The 17,770-nt window shown below is 40.1% G+C and overlaps 1 protein-coding gene across 1 annotated transcript in view; it reads right to left on the reverse strand.

Moving 5' to 3' along the window:
* Nucleotides 1–17,770, reverse strand: part of CNTN5 (contactin 5) — a 1,047,172-nt gene that overhangs the window by 254,537 nt on the left and 774,865 nt on the right. Inside the window, exon 10 of the mRNA XM_045019421.1 lies at nucleotides 12,257–12,460. Within this exon, the coding sequence (XP_044875356.1) occupies nucleotides 12,257–12,460 (204 nt within the window). The remainder of the gene's footprint in view (nucleotides 1–12,256; nucleotides 12,461–17,770) is intronic.

The raw sequence follows: 17,770 nt of genomic DNA on the forward strand, positions 1-17,770 counted from the left end.
CTGTATCTGAAGCTAGGAATATTAACCATGTATCTATATTTCAAATGTGCTACTTTAGGTAACACCCACAACTAGCCCTTCAGGTACAACAATGAAAAAGTCAGACAGGGCTGCTGACCCATCAGCAGAGACAACAAGACTGTGAAGATACTAATCTCTCTCCTTCCTGAGAGGTGTCCTCGTAGCTCTGACACTACCAGGTCAGGTGGTCCTGTAACCTGATACAAAATACCACCTTGGACACTGCCGGTACTTCTCCACTGTAGGGGCATGGGGATCAAGCAAAGGATTCCTGCGTTAGGTAAATCCTTTTTAAGGGCTGGGGAGGGGGTTGATAGGGGCTCTCCTCCATTGCCTACCCAAGAAGAAGGACTGCTGAAAGAACCTGAAGGGACAAAGGAATTAACCTGAAGGGAAAGTCAGGGGTGAGTCAAGACTGAAACAGGGATTCAGTCTGTAAGAAGAAATAACTGGAACTCTGAGCTACAGAAACTCTGCATCCTGCCTAATTCAACATGTAGGGTGAGAAATTACATTTTGTAACCTGTTTCTTTAGTGAATCAAGTTTGCATGTTTTGTTTTTTATTTGCTTAGTAATCTGCTTTGTTCTGTTTGCTATCTCTTATAATCACTTAAAATCTGCCTTTTATAGTTAATAAATGTGTTTGGTTTATTATTGAACCCAGTTTGTGCAATTTCTAACTGGGTAAGGGGCAAGAAGTTGTGCATATTTCTCTTCACATTGAGGGAGAGGGTGAATTTTGGTGAGTTTGCGCTGTGCAGATTTTTCTATACAGTGCGAGACAATATACCTTTGGGCCTGCACTCCAAGGGAGCTGGGCCCCTGAGTGCTGGGGCAAATCCCTTAAAATGAGTCTTCCCAGAGTTGATCTCAGTGTCTGTGTCTTTCTGCAGCTGGGTGTGGCCCTGCCTATGTGTGTGCTAGAGGAGGCTTTAGAGTCTGGCTCAGCAAGAGAGGTTAAAGGGGGCCCAGGCTGGCAGAACAGGTGGGCTCAGTAGTATCTAAGTACATCAGGTGGCACCTTGAAGGGCGGCAACCGAGGTGGCAGGGGGACCCCTGCTGCTCCCTGACACCACGTGGGAGGGGTAGGGGAAACACCTCAGCCCCTGGCCACTGCAGTGGGAGTGGGGGTTGGGGGAACCTGCATGTCCCTATCGTGGGTGGAGGGGGCTCCTGGAGTTCTAATCTCAAATGGGTAGTGGGAGGCCCCGGGGTTCCCAGTCACCCTGCAGCTGCTCAGCCCCTTCCCATTTCATCATGGATATTTTTAGTAAAAGTCAGGGACAGGTCATGGGCTTCCATGAATTTTTCTTTATTGCCTGGGACCTGTCCATGACTTTTACTACTCATATTATGACAATATGTTACCCTTAGATAGAAGTGAAGGAGGTTAAAAAAAGAACCATGAGAACGATTGAAGAATAAGAGAACATGCTTTATAGTGAAAGAGTCAAGGAGCTCAATTTATTTATCTGAAAAAGAAGGTTAAGGGGTGACTTGAACAAACCTGTAAGTACCTACTTGACGAACAAATATTTGATAATAGGCTCTTCAGTCTAGCAGACAAAGATATAACAAGATCCAATGGCTGGAAGTTAAAGCTACACAAAGGCAGACTGGAAATAAGGTGTAAAATTTGTACAGAGAGGGCAAATAATCATTTGAGCAATTTATCAAGAGTCATGGTGGATTCTACACCACTAGCTCTTTTAAAATCAAGATTGGGTATTTTTTATTAAAAGATATGCTCTAGTTATTTTGGGGAAGTTCTATAGCCAGTGTGATACAGGTCAGACTCAATGATCATAGTTAGGGCCCTACCAAATTCAGGGCAATGAAAAATGAGTCATGGACCATGACATCTGGTCTTCCCCCATGACATCTGGTCTTTTGTGTGCTTTTACCCTATGCTATACAGATTTCAAGGGGGAGACCAGCGTTTCTCAAATTGGGGGACCTGACCCAAAAGGGAATTGCAGGAGGGTCACAAGGGTATTTTAGGGAGGTCGTAGTATTGCCACCCTTACTTCTGCGCTGCCTTCAGAGCTCAGTGGCTGAAGAGCGGTGGCTGTTGGCCAGGCACCCAGCTCTGAGGACAGCGCCCCACCAGCAGCAGTGCAGAAGTAAAGGTGGCAACACCAAAACCATGGTAGGGCCCTAATCATAGTGATCCTTTCTAGCCTTAAAATCTATGAATCTTACTCAAACTGAAGTTTATTATTTCATCTAGACCTGCACAGACAGTAGAACCTGATTTATGTAGGGTTCTCAGATGCGTCAGGGAGGAGACATTTAAAATGTTTAGATAGATACAGTCCTACAGTAAATAATATACAGTTTGAGCTTTAAAACTGACCTCCAGTTCCAATTTACCTGAAACTTACACGTAACTATTTGATGCATTTAAAAAAATGTTCTGCCTTCAGGTACGAAAACTGTTGAAATAGCTGCAATATACAGAGTGAAATTTTTCACTAATTGATTAGGATAGAAACTAGGATTGCTCTAACATTCACTGTTATCTAATTAAACTGGAAAGAGCTTTCTAAATAGGAAGTACTTTTCTGTTGGAATGCCTCATATCGCTGTGAAAGTACAAATACACAGTCATTTCCTTAATAACAAAGATCAAGCTAACACAAGCTTTCCCCCCCTCTCCATTAGCTAGAGCTATTGAAATGCCTATTATTTCACAGCCCAAAGCAACAAAGTGTCCCTGTTATAAAACTTGCAATAGTTCTAACCCTAAGCAAAATTCCTGCTGTTCACAATCAAATTGTTTCATTATGCTGACAAAATCATGGAACTGACAAAACATTCTTAGTTGGATATCATGTCACACTGCAAAGAAAGCTGTCACACAGGTACGTATAGAAAGGGCTAAGATTCTGAACAGACCTGGAAGGTAAAACAGTTTTATAAATACAGTCAAACTAGTGAATTTGCAATCATCTACTTTATAATCATAATAATAATACTTCACATTACTCAGCTCCTTTAATTATACATTAATTAAACCTCCCAACAACTCCATAAGTAGGACAATATTATTATTAAATTCTTATTTTACACATATATAGAAGCACAGAGAAGTTAAAGCCCAATTTAAGGCCATTTTTATAAAGTAGGAAGTTAGCTGCCTCACTTTAGGCACCCACATTTAGAAAGTTTGGCTTAAGGGCAAGTCAATAGGAGAGGGCTCAAATATACAGATATTTTGGACATGAAGCATCTCCAGGATCCTCTGCAGACTCCAGAATAGGCCTTATCTTTTTTTTTCCCCAGAATTTTTTCTTTACACTTTTAAAGTATAAGAAATATAGAGATTGAAATTGGAGTTTTGAATCCTGATCCACCACATCCTTCAGTATGCATTTAATTTTCGGTATGTGACTTATCCCAATGATTTCTATGGGTCTACTAACATGCTTGAATTTAAGCATATGTTTCTGAGCTTTGCTGGATGAAGACCCTGGAGAGGTAAGGGAGAAAATCTGGATGGATGCAGGAGATAAATAACCAGAGACCAAGGGATATGTGCACAGAATGGTCCCTTTCAGTGTTTTTTTCATGATGTTGTTATAACATCTGCTGACAAAGAAGCCATCATACTCAGAATGGGAAATCATATATTTATTAGGATTACCTTTATCTCTGTAAGGAAAAAAAAAAGGCTTTCCAGCAGCATGAACAAATCTGCTTGATAGTTTTTAATAATGTGTCTTTATCTTGTAATTTTGCTTCTCGTTTTCTGTGCCATATGATTTTGGCTATTTAAATGATGTATGTAAATGCTAGAATCATTCTCTTTAATACACCATATTTAAGTCTGAATTCCTGTCAGAAGCATGTTTCTCAGGAAAGACGTAATCTATTCCTGATTACCTGATTAGCTAAAGATGGCAGAACACCACAGTACCAGTAAAAAAGAAACACCATGTCTCATTGAAAGAAAAACTGGGACGATCGTACGCTCAGGATGCAACCTGCAATGCTTAAAGCTTCAGGCTTTATCAGACTTGGCATTATGCCTCAAACACAATCCCATATCCAGACATTCCTGAAATTTGAAATAAATCAGATTTGAGCCAAACCATACTGGGCCCTTTTCAAAAATATTTATAAATCCTTATTCCCAATCTCTTGATATAATCAATAAGATATACACTCCTTTGACATGCAAGAATGTTAAATCAAAGCCCAAAACAAGGGATTCAACTTCAACAATACTCAGCGCAGCACAATATGAGACTGTCTCTTTATGTACAATTACAGGTTACTGAATAGATGGATTTTTTTTAATAAGGGTTGTGGTGGTGCATTTTAAAAAGTGATTTTCCTAATGGAGACAGTTAAGCTATGATTTTTAAAATTAGGTTGTTACATAATTTTCAAGAGAAATGTTTGAAGATGGAGCCACATTACTGAACTCAGAAAAATACAGAAAAGCAATATCAATTTCACATTTTACTCCATATTACAGATGGAGAAATTGAGGTCGAAAGGGTAAAGGGAAATCATTATCTAAAAGATCACCAACACCAAAAACAATGTACCAACTAGTTGCATATAATCTAATGAATATCACTTAATTCGATTTGTTTTAGTGTGTTTATTTTGTGCTTTTGACAATACTTTGTGTGGGGTCAGTTTAGCTGTGTCCCTTGTGTAGGGAAAAATTATTTAAATCCACACCAGAAAAAAATGAGATAGGTGTAGATTCTGAAACAATTTAAACTCAATTTTTAATATGAGCTAGATTTCAAGTTGAGTGGTTCCTGGCAAAACAATGGTCAACTCAGTGGTCAATAGGTCAAGTAAAGCTCGCAAAAGCAGCAGAATTTCAGGGCTTTCTTAATTGAATGAAAAAAGTTCAATGTAAACTCAATTAATGCTGGAATAGTGTCCACTTCTGGCATTCACAGATCAAGAAGGATGTTGATAAATTGGAGAGGGTCCAGAGAAGAGCAAAAAGAATTAGAACATAAGAACATAAAAACATAAGAATGGCTGTACTGGGTCAGACCAAAGGTCCATCTAGCCTGGTATCCTGTCTACCAATGGCAGGTGCCCCAGAGGGAGTGAACCTAACAGGTAATGATCAAGTGATCTCTCTCCTGCCATCCATCTCCACCCTCTGACACCATTCCTTACCCATCCTGGCTAATAGCTATTAATGGAGTTAACGTCCATGAATTTATCCAGTTCTCTTTTAAACGCTGTTATAGTCCTAGCCTTCACAACCTCTTCAGGCAAGGAGTTCCACAAGCTGACTGTGCGCTATGTGAAGAAGAACTTCCTTTTATTTGTTTTAAACCTGCTGCCCATTAATTTCATTTGGTGACCCCTAGTTCTTGTACTATGGGAATAAGTAAATAACTTTTCCTTATCCACTTTCTCAACATCACTCATGATTTTATATATCTCTATCATATCCCCCCTTAGTCTCCTCTTTTCCAAGCTGCAAAGTCGTAGCCTCTTTTAAACTCTCCTCATATGGGACCCATTCCAAACCCCTAATCATTTTAATTGCCCTTCTCTGAACCTTTTCTAGTGCCAGTATATCTTTTTTTGAGATGAGACCACCACATCTGTATGTAGTATTCAAGATGTGGGCGTACCATCAATTTCTATAAGGGCAATACTATATTCTCCTTCTTATTCTCTATCCCCTTTTTAATTATTCCTAACATCCTGTTTGCTTTTTTGACCACCTCTGTACACTGCGTGGACATCTTCAGAGAACTATCCATGATGACTCCAAGATTTTTTTCCTGATTCGTTGTAGCTAAATTACGCCCCCCCCCATCATATTGTACGTATAGTTGGGGTTATTTTTTCCAATGTGCATTACTTTACATTTATCTGCATTAAATTTCATTTGCCATTTTGTTGGCCAATCACTTAGTTTTGTGAGATCTTTTTGAAGTTCTTTGGTCTTAACTATCTTGAGCAGTTTAGTATCATCTGTAAACTTTGTCCCCTCACTGTTTACCCCTTTCTCCAGATCATTTATGAATAAGTTGAATAGGATTGGTTCTAGGACTGACCATTGTGTTTGAAATTGTACAGTATCTTCTGGAATACTGAGATAAAATGAGAAGCAACTTGCGTCTCTTCTTTACAGTAATAATTAAAACAAAAAGGAAAGACCAAAGTGAAAACATGTGAACTTGAAATGACTGCATTATGCTATCACTTATCAAAGGTTTTATGCTCCCTGGGTTTCCATTTTCTAGTTTTGAGGTTATTTTCTGATGTTTTTACCATTCAAGATACTTTACTGCTCCCAATCAGTCTCTGAATCTGCAAAGATACACTTTAACAACCCCTCTTTACTATTTGTAAACACATTTTAAATAACTCGTCAAAGTTTCTAAAGCATTATAAAGGCAGTTAATGAAATGATGCATGATCCTTTCCCTGTTAAAACTTTTTTATCTCCTCAGATAGAATTTTAAAGTGTTTTTATAAGCCAGCTTGAAGTGAAATTGAATTGTATGAAATGACTGATTGTCAAGGACATCTGAACAAATGAGGTGTTCATTTTATTCAGAACCCATTCAAGGATTTCTTGATATTTTTATTTAATTTGCTTCATATCAAGGGGCTAAGTTTCCCTTTGAGACACATCACTAAAGAAATAAAAGATTAATAAAAGCCAAGTAAGTTCCTACATTCTTGCAGAGTTTGACATAAAGCCTTAATATTATTCTGCTTCCTCCTCATAGATAAATGCACAGAAACGTTATGATGGGAGTGTTCTTCTCATAAGCTGCCCAGTCCCTTTGGTACTGCCTATAAATTGAAAACCCAGAACAATTAGTGTAGGAAACTACACGAGGCAAGCGGAAAAAAAAAAGGATACCTAAAACAAATCCAGCCTACATAACTCTTCTCAATAAGTTCCAGATAAATGTGCTGACTACGGAAGTGGACTAACCCTGGTTTATCACAGAACTAAATAACTGGCTGGCTTGCCAGGCATCAGACCTCAGAAAGCTGTGCACTTTTGGGGCCTCAGTAAACACTTGACAAGGCTGAAATGAATCATTTCCTTATGGGAACCCATAGGCATGATAATCTGTATGCCATGTTCAGAGCCACAGTGCCACAGTTAGCTACATAAAGATGAGGAAATATTTAGATACATGGACATTTGTTTTATTGTTACCTTTAATTTCTTCTTTGCTTGCTATATTTATTCTTCAGCCCTATCCTTCTCCACACACTACTAATAATTAGTTTTCTTTAATGAGCAACATTTTGCAGGGGCAACATTGTTCTGTATTATTGAGTGACAGTGTTACTTTACCTCAAGTTCTGTCATCATCATTCCCTTAAAGTAATATTTGTCAATAGGTCAAAAGAGAACATAATCTAAAGCCATTTAGGCCTAAAAGAACATGAACTATTCTATGAATGAACAGCTTTAATGATAATCTTGGGGCTAATTCATGGGAGAAAAGTCTTGCAAAAGGTCAGAGTTCTGTGACACTATTTATATGGCTGCATTGTATGGAAACCTGACAATAAAGGAAAGTATGACATTCCTCAGATATGGAGATGTGGTAGCCCACTCGCAAACATTACCTGAAAATTCCTGCAAGATATGTTTGCAGAAATTGCAGAGTATGCTGGAAACATCTGTTACAATTAGAACTGGCTGGGAAACTGTTTTCCCATCCTGTGAAAATTATCAAGATTTCCAAAATTTTCCTGTGCTGAATCAGGATGAACCTGAGTCCTTTCAAAGTATTTTGTGAAAAACGGCACACAGAGAGAAACCACAGAATAGTCAATGTCACTGCTGTGTCTAGTTCACAGGGACTTAAATTCAATTTCCCATGTTGTAGATAAGCATGCTAACCACTGGGCTACTAACTATTTTAATATAAGAGGGGTCTGTCTCAATCTCTCCTTTTGGAGTTGTTCGACTTTATATGGCTAATTAAATATTCATTGGAGCAGGGACACAAGCCTGGGTCTCCCATTTGAGTGACCTTATCACTGGGCTACTGAATCAGTCTCCCTCTCTCTCTGGTGCTCCCTCTCTCTCATTCCTGTGAAAAGTTGGGAGAGGTTGGACAACTCAACATTTTGCTGATGTAAATGACTGCCCTGCACCTTTAAGTGGGGTGGTGGTGGTGGTGGTGTTTGGCTAGCTGGCTGAGTGAAGGGAACAGTGCTGTATGGCTGTTGGGGGGGGAAGAGAGGGAGATGAAAGCTGCTGCAAAAAGGGGTCAGCGTGGTTGCTGACTCCTCCCCTGGGAATGCAGGGTTTAAAGGGGGCAGCTCTGCACCTGAAGCCTCCCTTTTTACACAAACCAAAGTTGGGTGGTCAGGTACTGGTGGTCCCAGGGTGGATTCTCGTCATCCTATCACAGTTTAGATGCTCAGAGATCTTGTGCAGATCCTTATGTCATAGTGGACAGGAGGTGGACTTGTTCAGGGCAGCATTCTTGATAGCAATTTTTGTTGCTTTCATAATCAGTGAGCTAGCGCCTGGAGCCGGTAGGGACTTTACGGGAAGGGCTTTGGAACTGTGTGAATATAGAATGGCGTGAGCATTCAGTGAAGGTCGAAGATGGATCTAGTAGGTTGGGGTGAATCTGTTATCCTTTGAGAGGATGGTGAGCTGGGGATCTGCCCCGTTCAGACTTTAAAGGCCTACAGAGTGATACGGCCAAAGGGGTTATGCACGGTGACGGGAGTCCCCTCACAGCATATCAATTTATTACAGTGTTGAGATGGGGGCTGATGAGGTTGGAGGTGACCAGCCATGAATTTGGTCCCACTCATTCAGAATCAGGGCAGCATTAATTTATTGTAATCTCATTACAGATGTTGGACGACCGGCCATGCAGACGGTGGTGTGGATCTGCGCATACAGTATTGTCTTTTGGGTGCATAGGCACTCGTCCAGGTTGCCCGAGGGTTTGCAGCTGGGCTTTGGTGGTAAAGCAGTACTCAGTTGGCCAAGGAGGGGCATGCTATGGGAACAATTAATACTGCTGCTGTATGCTGTGCGGGCCTGTCAGCAACCACCAGATATAATTGTGGTGCACTTTGGGGTAAACAATTTGGAAATGGTAAAAGGGGTGGAACTAATACTCAGAGCATGGAGGGACTCAGGGCTGATTCTTTAACTTTTTCTAGGAGTTAACATTGTTTGGCCAGACATGATTCAGCACAGGGTCTGGTGCGGACATGGTGGAATGTGAGCAGGGAGGTGGCAAATTCCATGGGATCATAGGGGCAGTAATTTCACATCCTAGCATAATATAGGGGCAGCAGAGTTGTTTCGGGAGGATAGGGTTCACCTGTCTGACTTATGTACTGTCATGTTTTTAACTGATATAAAAGGAGATTAGGAGATGTCTGGGAACGCGACTGGGTGTGGGGAGGAGGAGGCCAAGCTAATTGCTGGCACCTCCTTGTGGCGGATGTCCAGCTCAGGTATTCCCTAGGAAAGGTTATACAGTGACCAGATAAATGGCTTGGAAAAGGACTTTAAAAGAAGGTGTTCATTAAAGCAACAAATCGGGAGCAGTTGGGGACTCCTATGATTGGTACGGCAGGGAGCCAACCCCTCCTTCTTATAGCCCACCTTAACCCTCCTAGGAGTGGGGGTTGGATGGTAAGGTCCTGGCAATGGAGTTGCTGGAGGGATCTGGATGGAAAAAGAGGGGGAGCTAGTAAAAGCCGCCCCGGATAATTATGGAATAAACATCGTGTTACCTGCACTGTACACTGTTATCTGCCAGGTAGTCCCAGACATCTAATAATAAAGTTGTGGCCTGATTAAACCCATGTCAAATGTCTCCTGTCCTTCTTTTGGCACAGCCAGACAAAACATTTTGTCAGAAAATTCCTAACCAGCTCTAAGTACAATAAATGGACTCTGCACTGAGACACCTGCACTACCAGGCAGGAATTTCTGGCAATTTTTTAGCTCAGTCCATTGTAGCAAACAAGTTTCTTCACAAAATCTAAATAGATGCAAAACAAGACATGGATGCCTAGTAGTGATGCCGCATGTGTATGTAAAACGGCAATGGAGAATTTGTTTAGGAGAAGTTCATATCTGTTCAGAGACCCCCTCAATACTGCTGCAAGGTTCAGAAACTCTGTGACAGCCAGCCATGAAATTCAAAGTTGCTTGAGGCTGGTATATATTGCATACTTGACATTTAAGAATATTCATGCATTTTTCCTTCATGAATTTTGGGTTTTTGCTTGACAATGATGATTATTCCCTTTTTGCTGGTTTCCCTGCTCTACTTTTTAGGTTGTACTGAATATCCCCTAACTGTGCACCCAATACTGTAACATTGTTGATGATTCACATGTTTAATTTCTGTATATCTTGCATACAAATGAAACACAGATAGGTAGGGGTAGAGGTGTGTGTGAGTGAGTGAGAGAGAGAGGAAGAGAGATTACATTGTGAATTTTTAAAAAAACTGTGCAATAAAATCCTATGTCTTCATGACAAGTGCAAGGTTAGTCTTTATAAGTTTATAAGACTATAAAGTTAGCATTTTTTTTTTCATTTACAAAGGTTTAATACTTAAAAGATCAGATTTTCTGGGTTAACTATTTGAAGTTCACCTAAATAATTATTGGTACCACATAAAACCAAATTAAAATAACAGGCCATGCAACAAAGTATGCAACTTTTTGTTATGTAAAACATGAAAAGTTTCAACTGAGTTATAAAGAAAAGACCAACCGTATTCCATTCTAAATTGTATTTTTTTTTAGTTACTATATTAAATCAAGTCATCTTTCTTTAAGCCCACTCTTTGTAATGGTCGCACAGTACTGAGATGTTTTTTAGTGTAAGACATAGTGAGCTCCCACTATGCATTGTATTTTATGACTTGCTTCAAAATGCTTATTTGTGTGTATACATGTAGGCATGAATCAAAGTGTGGTTAGCTGCTCAAATGCATTCCTGAAGAATTAGAAAGCAGATTGAAATGTAGGATACCTTAGAAGGAAGACAATGCTGACAATTATATATATATGTTATTTCTGCTTCGTTTAAAATAAAAAACACAAGGTCAGATTGCATTTTGATTATTTTATAATAATAAAATAAAAACATAATATTGCTATAATAAATGTTGAATATTTAACTCCAAAACAGCTAAAAACATACTATAGACTTTAGGTCAACCTCTAAAATATATACAACTCTTTCAAGAATACAAAAGAGCCATCATTTACAAAAGAATGTGACTTACTTTCACAGTTGCTTTACCTTCTATTTTATTTAGAGTGATATTGCCATACAAGGCATAATACTGGAATCTGACTTCTCCAAATTTACAGATATAGATTTTCAAAAGTGCCTAAGTGACTTCAGAAATCAAGTCCCATTTTCTAAAATGCCTTAGGCATTTAGGACCAGAATGATGCCTAACAATGCAGATAGGCGACTCCTAGGAATTTCAAAAGTGACTAGGACCTTGTCTACACTAGCACTTTTGTCGGCAAAACTTTTGTCAGTCGGGGTGTGAAAAAAAACACATATCAACCAAGAATTTTCACCACAAAAATGCTGGTGTGGACAGCACTATGTCGGCAGGATGAGCTACCACCGCTCGTTAGGGGTGGTATAATTATTCCAGTGGGAGAGCTCTCTCCCACCAGCATAGAGCGGCTACACAGGAGACATTACAGTGACACAGCTGCAGTGATACAGCTGTGCTGCTGTAAGGTCTGTAGTGTAGACATAGCCTAAATGTCTAACTCCCATTAAAATAAATGGGAGTTAGATGACTAGGTGCTTTTGAAAATCCCGCTTAGCACTTGTCTTAATCTTTAAGTGCCTAAATACCTTTTAAAAACTGGTCCTAAAATATCTTAAGTCCTACTGACTTCCAATGAAACTTAGACACAGTCATTTAACTACTTTTTTAAATTTTACTGACAATTATTTTCAAGAAAGACACCTAAATAAGTGACACCCCATTGGGAGATGTTGGATGCTAAGCACCTCTGAAAATTAGGTACTTACTTAGCTGCCCAAATACGGATAACAGTGCCCAAATTTAGGCACCTGGGCTTTAATATAAGGGCCACCCCATTTTTTGTTTACTGAAGTAAATGCCTGCCTATATATTGAACACAAATCATCTATGTTTTATTCTGTGTTTCCGTGTAGCCCAAGATATTTTCATTTTCACATTTTTTGCTGCGATGGAGTGGGAATGTTTTACTTACCATCGTTTCGCAGGGTAAGTGGCGTTGGAGGACTCAGAACTCTGGCATTTGTCGCTGTGTTTTTTATTAGGCAGATATAGCTGCCAACATCAGATGTTTGCACCTTGGAGATGTAGAGATTTCCTGTCTCCTGAGAGATAAAGCGTCGGCTATCTTCTGCCACGAAAGATGGGAATTCATTAAATACCCAGCTGTAGATGATCTCTGAAAAAACACAAAAATAAAGCATTGGTTATGGAAAAATACAGTGAGTGTTAGGAATAAACAAACTCCAGAATGTTTGTTTTGGATAATTCCACAAAGTCTGGAACTGAAGCTTTTTCAAACATCAAACCTGGAACTCTTAAGACCTTTTTCATTAAGGTTTTTGCTAAATCCTAGTTTGGGAAATGACATCAAAGATGGCCAATAGTTTGACTGGAATCCCCTGTGAGATGTCTTCAGTTCACAGAGATAAAAGTCATTAAATTCCTCAACAGGGTCCACAACAATTCAGAAAAAATATCACATTGGTCCCAGTCTGCATCCTATCAGTCAAGTTAGAACTAATACGAGAATATTCATTCATTCATTCAAATTTTTAGTAAACTACAGAAAAAGAGCTCACAGGGCTGGCTGAAATTTTTCCATGGAAACTGTTTTTTGACTAACCTAATTTTTTTTGTGTGAAAAATGTTTGCTTTCCATGAAAACTTTCAATGTTGAATTTAAAAAAGCAAACAAAATTAGAAATATTTTCACTGAAAACCAAAATATTTCAATTTGAATATGCTGCTACAGTGCTACATGGGAGATGTAATTTGGTCATCCCATTCTCCTATTCTCCTCCGTAGTTGGGGCTCACTGACTGGAGCACATCTGCCATGGAACACTATGGCCAGGGACTCCCTGTGATGTACTGCTTCCCTTCTTCAAGAGAAGTGAGCATTGTGCATCTTGGGAGAGGTAGTTTGTCCACAGATCCCAGCCTACAAAGAATGGAAACATGAGGAACACAAACTACACACCTATGAGACATTGCAGCAGCATTTCCAAATCAAAATGTTTCTTTGGTAATTTTTGTTCTTGTTTTAATTTTAATGGAAAAAACAACATTTTCTGTACCCATTTTCCAACTAGCTCTACATCAAATTCTCTAGAAGCCTGGCCCATATTATAAAAAATACATTAATAGATAAGCATAATAATAAAAATAGTCTCTCTGCACGGTATTTACTATTATCAGGGGTGAATGTATCATGAAATGGGGATCAAATCCTCTAAAACTTCAGGCTACTCCTGGAGAAATTTCCCCTTCCCCTAAAACCTTTCTCCCATTTCTTTCTCCTCTCTCTGGATTGACCTTTCCATTCCTCCCACACTTGAGTAACCTTCTCAAGACCCCAGTGCCATGAACCCTTGACTCCTAATGTACATTATAGTACACCACTACCTTGCAAGATTAGGATCCAAAAGTTGGTCCAGCCCACCCCAGCTGCCCTCAGGTGTGACCTGCACTTCACTTGTTCTCCTGCCCTGTTTTACTGAGGAATCTGGGAACCATTCCAACCATGAGGCTCAAATCCTAAGGACACAAGAATCCTGCCTTAATCTGGCCCTATATAATTTGGTTCTTGGCAAAACGTGGCAGTTCAGCGGTTCCTGAAAATGATAAAGGAAAAGTGTTAATCAAATTTTAAGGGTAGGATTCTTAATCTTATCTTTTTATCCATACCAAGAAAATATGTGATTTTCTCTTTAGACACCAAACAATCAGTTGTAGTGGAAAAATACATCAAGCGTTACAGGGAGAATTTTTTTAAGGTTGCCAACCATCCAGGATTGTCCTGGAGCCACCAGGAATCAAAGATTAATCTTTAATTAAAGATTATGTCATGTGATGAAATCTCCAGGAATACATCCAACCAAAAAATTGGCAATACTAGAATGTTTATACATCTCTACTGTGGTGATTCAGGGAATCTGTCTATGTACAATTTACAAATTGTGGTGGATACTGGGGACTCTTTACGTTTATTTGTGCAAACTTTTTGAATGTGAAGCCTATTTGCATTCTTGTCTTTTGCCACCATATTGAGCTAAAACCCAGTGCTAGCAAAGTGCTAACTGTGCTAACAAAAGAGTGTAATTAGACTTTAAAAGCAGCAAAGAGTCCTGTGGCACCTTATAGACTAACAGACGAATTGGAGCATGAGCTTTCGTGGGTGAATACCCACTTTGTCGGATGCATCCATTCAAACAGAGCACACTTGGCCAAAGCGATAGATATGCTGGGCAAATCTGTTTTTCAAGTCTGAACTCCAGGGTGGGGGGAGCAAAGGTCATCATTGGGTGGGGCAATCTGATCATTTTATCAGGGAGTCACATGGCAAGGGGGAACTCAGTGGGAATCACAGAGACAAAGGAGGCTTTGGCAGGAGAGAGGAACAGAAGGACATGCTATCATAGCAAAGGGTTGCTTTTAAACAGCAGGACCAAACTCCCTGTAGAGGAGAGAGAGAGAGAGAGAGAGAGAGAAGATCCATGTATATTTGCTTCCAGCATCACCTGTTCCTGAACAGGGGAACTGTAAATCCAGACCACTCACAAGGTTGGAGCTCTGGGAGAGGGTTAAGCTACAAGAGAGTCTGGGGGTCCGCACCTGTCCAGAGGTTTCTGGGAGTTGGGCTGCAAGGTCCCATTTATGCAAAGAAGTAACAGACAGAGTGCCTGTGCCAGGAAGTGTGATAGGCAGGCCAAGGAAAGAGACAGTGCTGCAGCCTACTCAGATCAAGGGAAGCTTAAAATCACACAGTCCCTGTGTGTGAGGCCAAAATACAGCAGCCAGGTGAGTGTCCAGCTGGGGAAGCTTTTACAGAGCCGTGAGGCATACACACACACACACACACAATATATATATATATATACACACATACACACACACAACACACACACACAGAGATTAAATAAAAGGGGTCCTGCATAAGTAAAACTCTCACTTGTGAAGTCAATGGGATTCTCACTCATTAAGTCTCTTCCACATTTGCTTTTGTATTCTGCCAGTTCTGACTTAGAAGACATAAATCCTTCTCTATTTTTATCGATGATATTTCTTTCCTCTCTTCCATTATATCATCCTCTCTTCCCACTTCTTTGATTATTCTTCCCTGCTGAACTTGACACAACCAACATCACTTCTATGGCATTTTCTTGCTGCCGTCTTCCTAATGACAATCTTGTCAGGATTGACTCTAAATACAGAAATGTCAAGGCTAGCTCAGTAATATAAAGTCACTGCCTCTGCTCCAAGATATAAACTGCTTCACCAGTACAGCGAGTTCCAGGCTTTCAGACACAAATTGCCTGAGCTACTGTTTTCAGCCATAGCAGAAGTACGAAGTCAGTAATCAACATGTATCAGTCTAGTCCTATCATAGGTCTTTTCCACAGTGCTAAAAATGTCTTGTTGCCCAGGGATGTATTAAGGAGGAGGTTGGAGAATGGGTGAGTCAAAAGGGTTAGAAGAACCACCCTAAAATTTCAAAAGGTCTACATTTTCCTAGAGCCTTTCCTTCTAATGATAAGGAAGAAACTAGGTGTGGTGTTTAGATGTTGCTTGTAATTATTAGAACTCAGAGCACTGGCTGTTGAGAGTAGGGTGACCAGATGTCCCGATAAAGTTGGGACTGTCCCAATTTTGACGAGTTTGTCCCGCATTCTGACCAGAGTACGGTCAGGATGCTATTTGTCCCGATATTTTGTTTCCTGGTCTTTGGCGGCAAATTCGGCGGAGAGTCCTTCAGTCACGAACAGTCTTCGGCAGTATTTCGGTGGCGGGTGCTTCTGTCTTTGGTGGCAAGGTTTATTATCCTCTGCCGAAATATCACCGAAGGCCATCCGTGACTGAAGGGCTCTCCGCCGAATTTGCCACCAAACTCCCAGACGGGTGAGTGTCAAAAAAAAAAAAAAAAGGGGGCCCCCTGTGGCGGTCCCAATATTTTCCCCTTAACATCTGGTCAACCTAGTTGGGAGTCTGAAAGGACAGGAAACAGAAAGGAGTGGGGAGGAGTGGAGGAGGCTGATTGAGAGCTACCGAGGGTGTAGCAGCAGCTTGGTAAAGAGGTTTCCACTTTAAAAATAAAGTCCTGTTGAAGTCTGCTAGTACCTTGCTTGGTTATTACAAAATTTTGGTGACAAGGATGGATCTTATGCCCCTGAACCCACCTGCATCTTTTCTACAAAGCCCAGGTGAACCTCCAATTGCTTTTACTGACTGGATTCACATGTTTGAGACTTATCTGCTTGCAATCAGTGCTACAGAGATTTCTGAAGTAAGAAAGCATGCTCTGCTAATCCACTGCCTTGGAGCAGAAGGGCAGCATATATTTTACACTTTTCCCCTTGCAGACGATAAATATGAGACTGCACTCACTGCATTAAAGAACTTTTTTGTGCCAGAAATGAATGTAGCAGCTAATTGCTACAGATTTTGCCAGCATGAGCAGAAACGAGAGGAGACTATAATGCAGTTTATTGCTTCCCTGAGGAGTCTGATTGTAACTTGTGACTTTGGGAATATGGCAGATGAGATGATTAGAGACCAGCTCACTGAGAAAACAACCATGCTTCGTGTAAGAGAACATTTACTTCTAGAACCACAACTTACACTAGAAAAAGCAATAACCATTGCTACTCAGATTGAGTTGGCTACAGCTGAAGCCAAAATAATGAGCATGGATACAGGAGGCACAGTCCAGACTGTGACTCCTTTGCAGAAAAGTTCACTATTGCTGCAGACAAACAATTACAAGAGTAAAACTAAGTATGTCGCAGCAGCCAGTTCAATAAACAGGTGCATGCACTTTAAAAATAAAGTCCTGTTGAAGTTTGTTAGTAGCTTGCTTGGTTACTACAACACTAGGACGACTATGAATCCCATACACTGTTCTGCCATGCCAGAAGTGTGAGATGTATTACTATACCAGCTAAATGTATATACCATTGCCAGGTATGCACTACTGAATCCAACTATGTGGAGAAATCCCAGCTATTAGGTAGGATGGCTCCCTGCACTGGAGAAAAGGGAATCATGGTCTCCCTGGAAATGGAAAAACAGAATGGCCAATCAACCAAATACAGATGTAGGACATTTTGGAATAAAGCTTGAAGAAGGGGAATGCAGCCATAGAGTAAGATGGAAATTGTGATGTTGAGATGAAGGACAAAATGTGAATTGTTGGAGCCTCTCATCACACGATAGACAAGGGGACGAGTGGTCGGTGTGGATAGTATTAATTTGCAAACACAGACCTGAAGGCACACATTGCAGATCCTTTTTTTTTTTTTTTGGTGAAACTCCACTTGCCAATGGATGCCTATGATGTCAAACATTTCACAATATACCAAAACTTATGATACCAACAAGATATGAAATGGACCCAGAGTATGCCAAATGTGGTATACTTTATTTTCTTGATATATACATAGTATATTAAAAATGTTAAAGTAATTTAGGTTGCAAAATCAAAGTCATGC

Source organism: Mauremys mutica, chromosome 1 (genome assembly GCF_020497125.1).
Source record: "Mauremys mutica isolate MM-2020 ecotype Southern chromosome 1, ASM2049712v1, whole genome shotgun sequence".
Classification (NCBI taxonomy): domain Eukaryota; kingdom Metazoa; phylum Chordata; order Testudines; family Geoemydidae; genus Mauremys; species Mauremys mutica.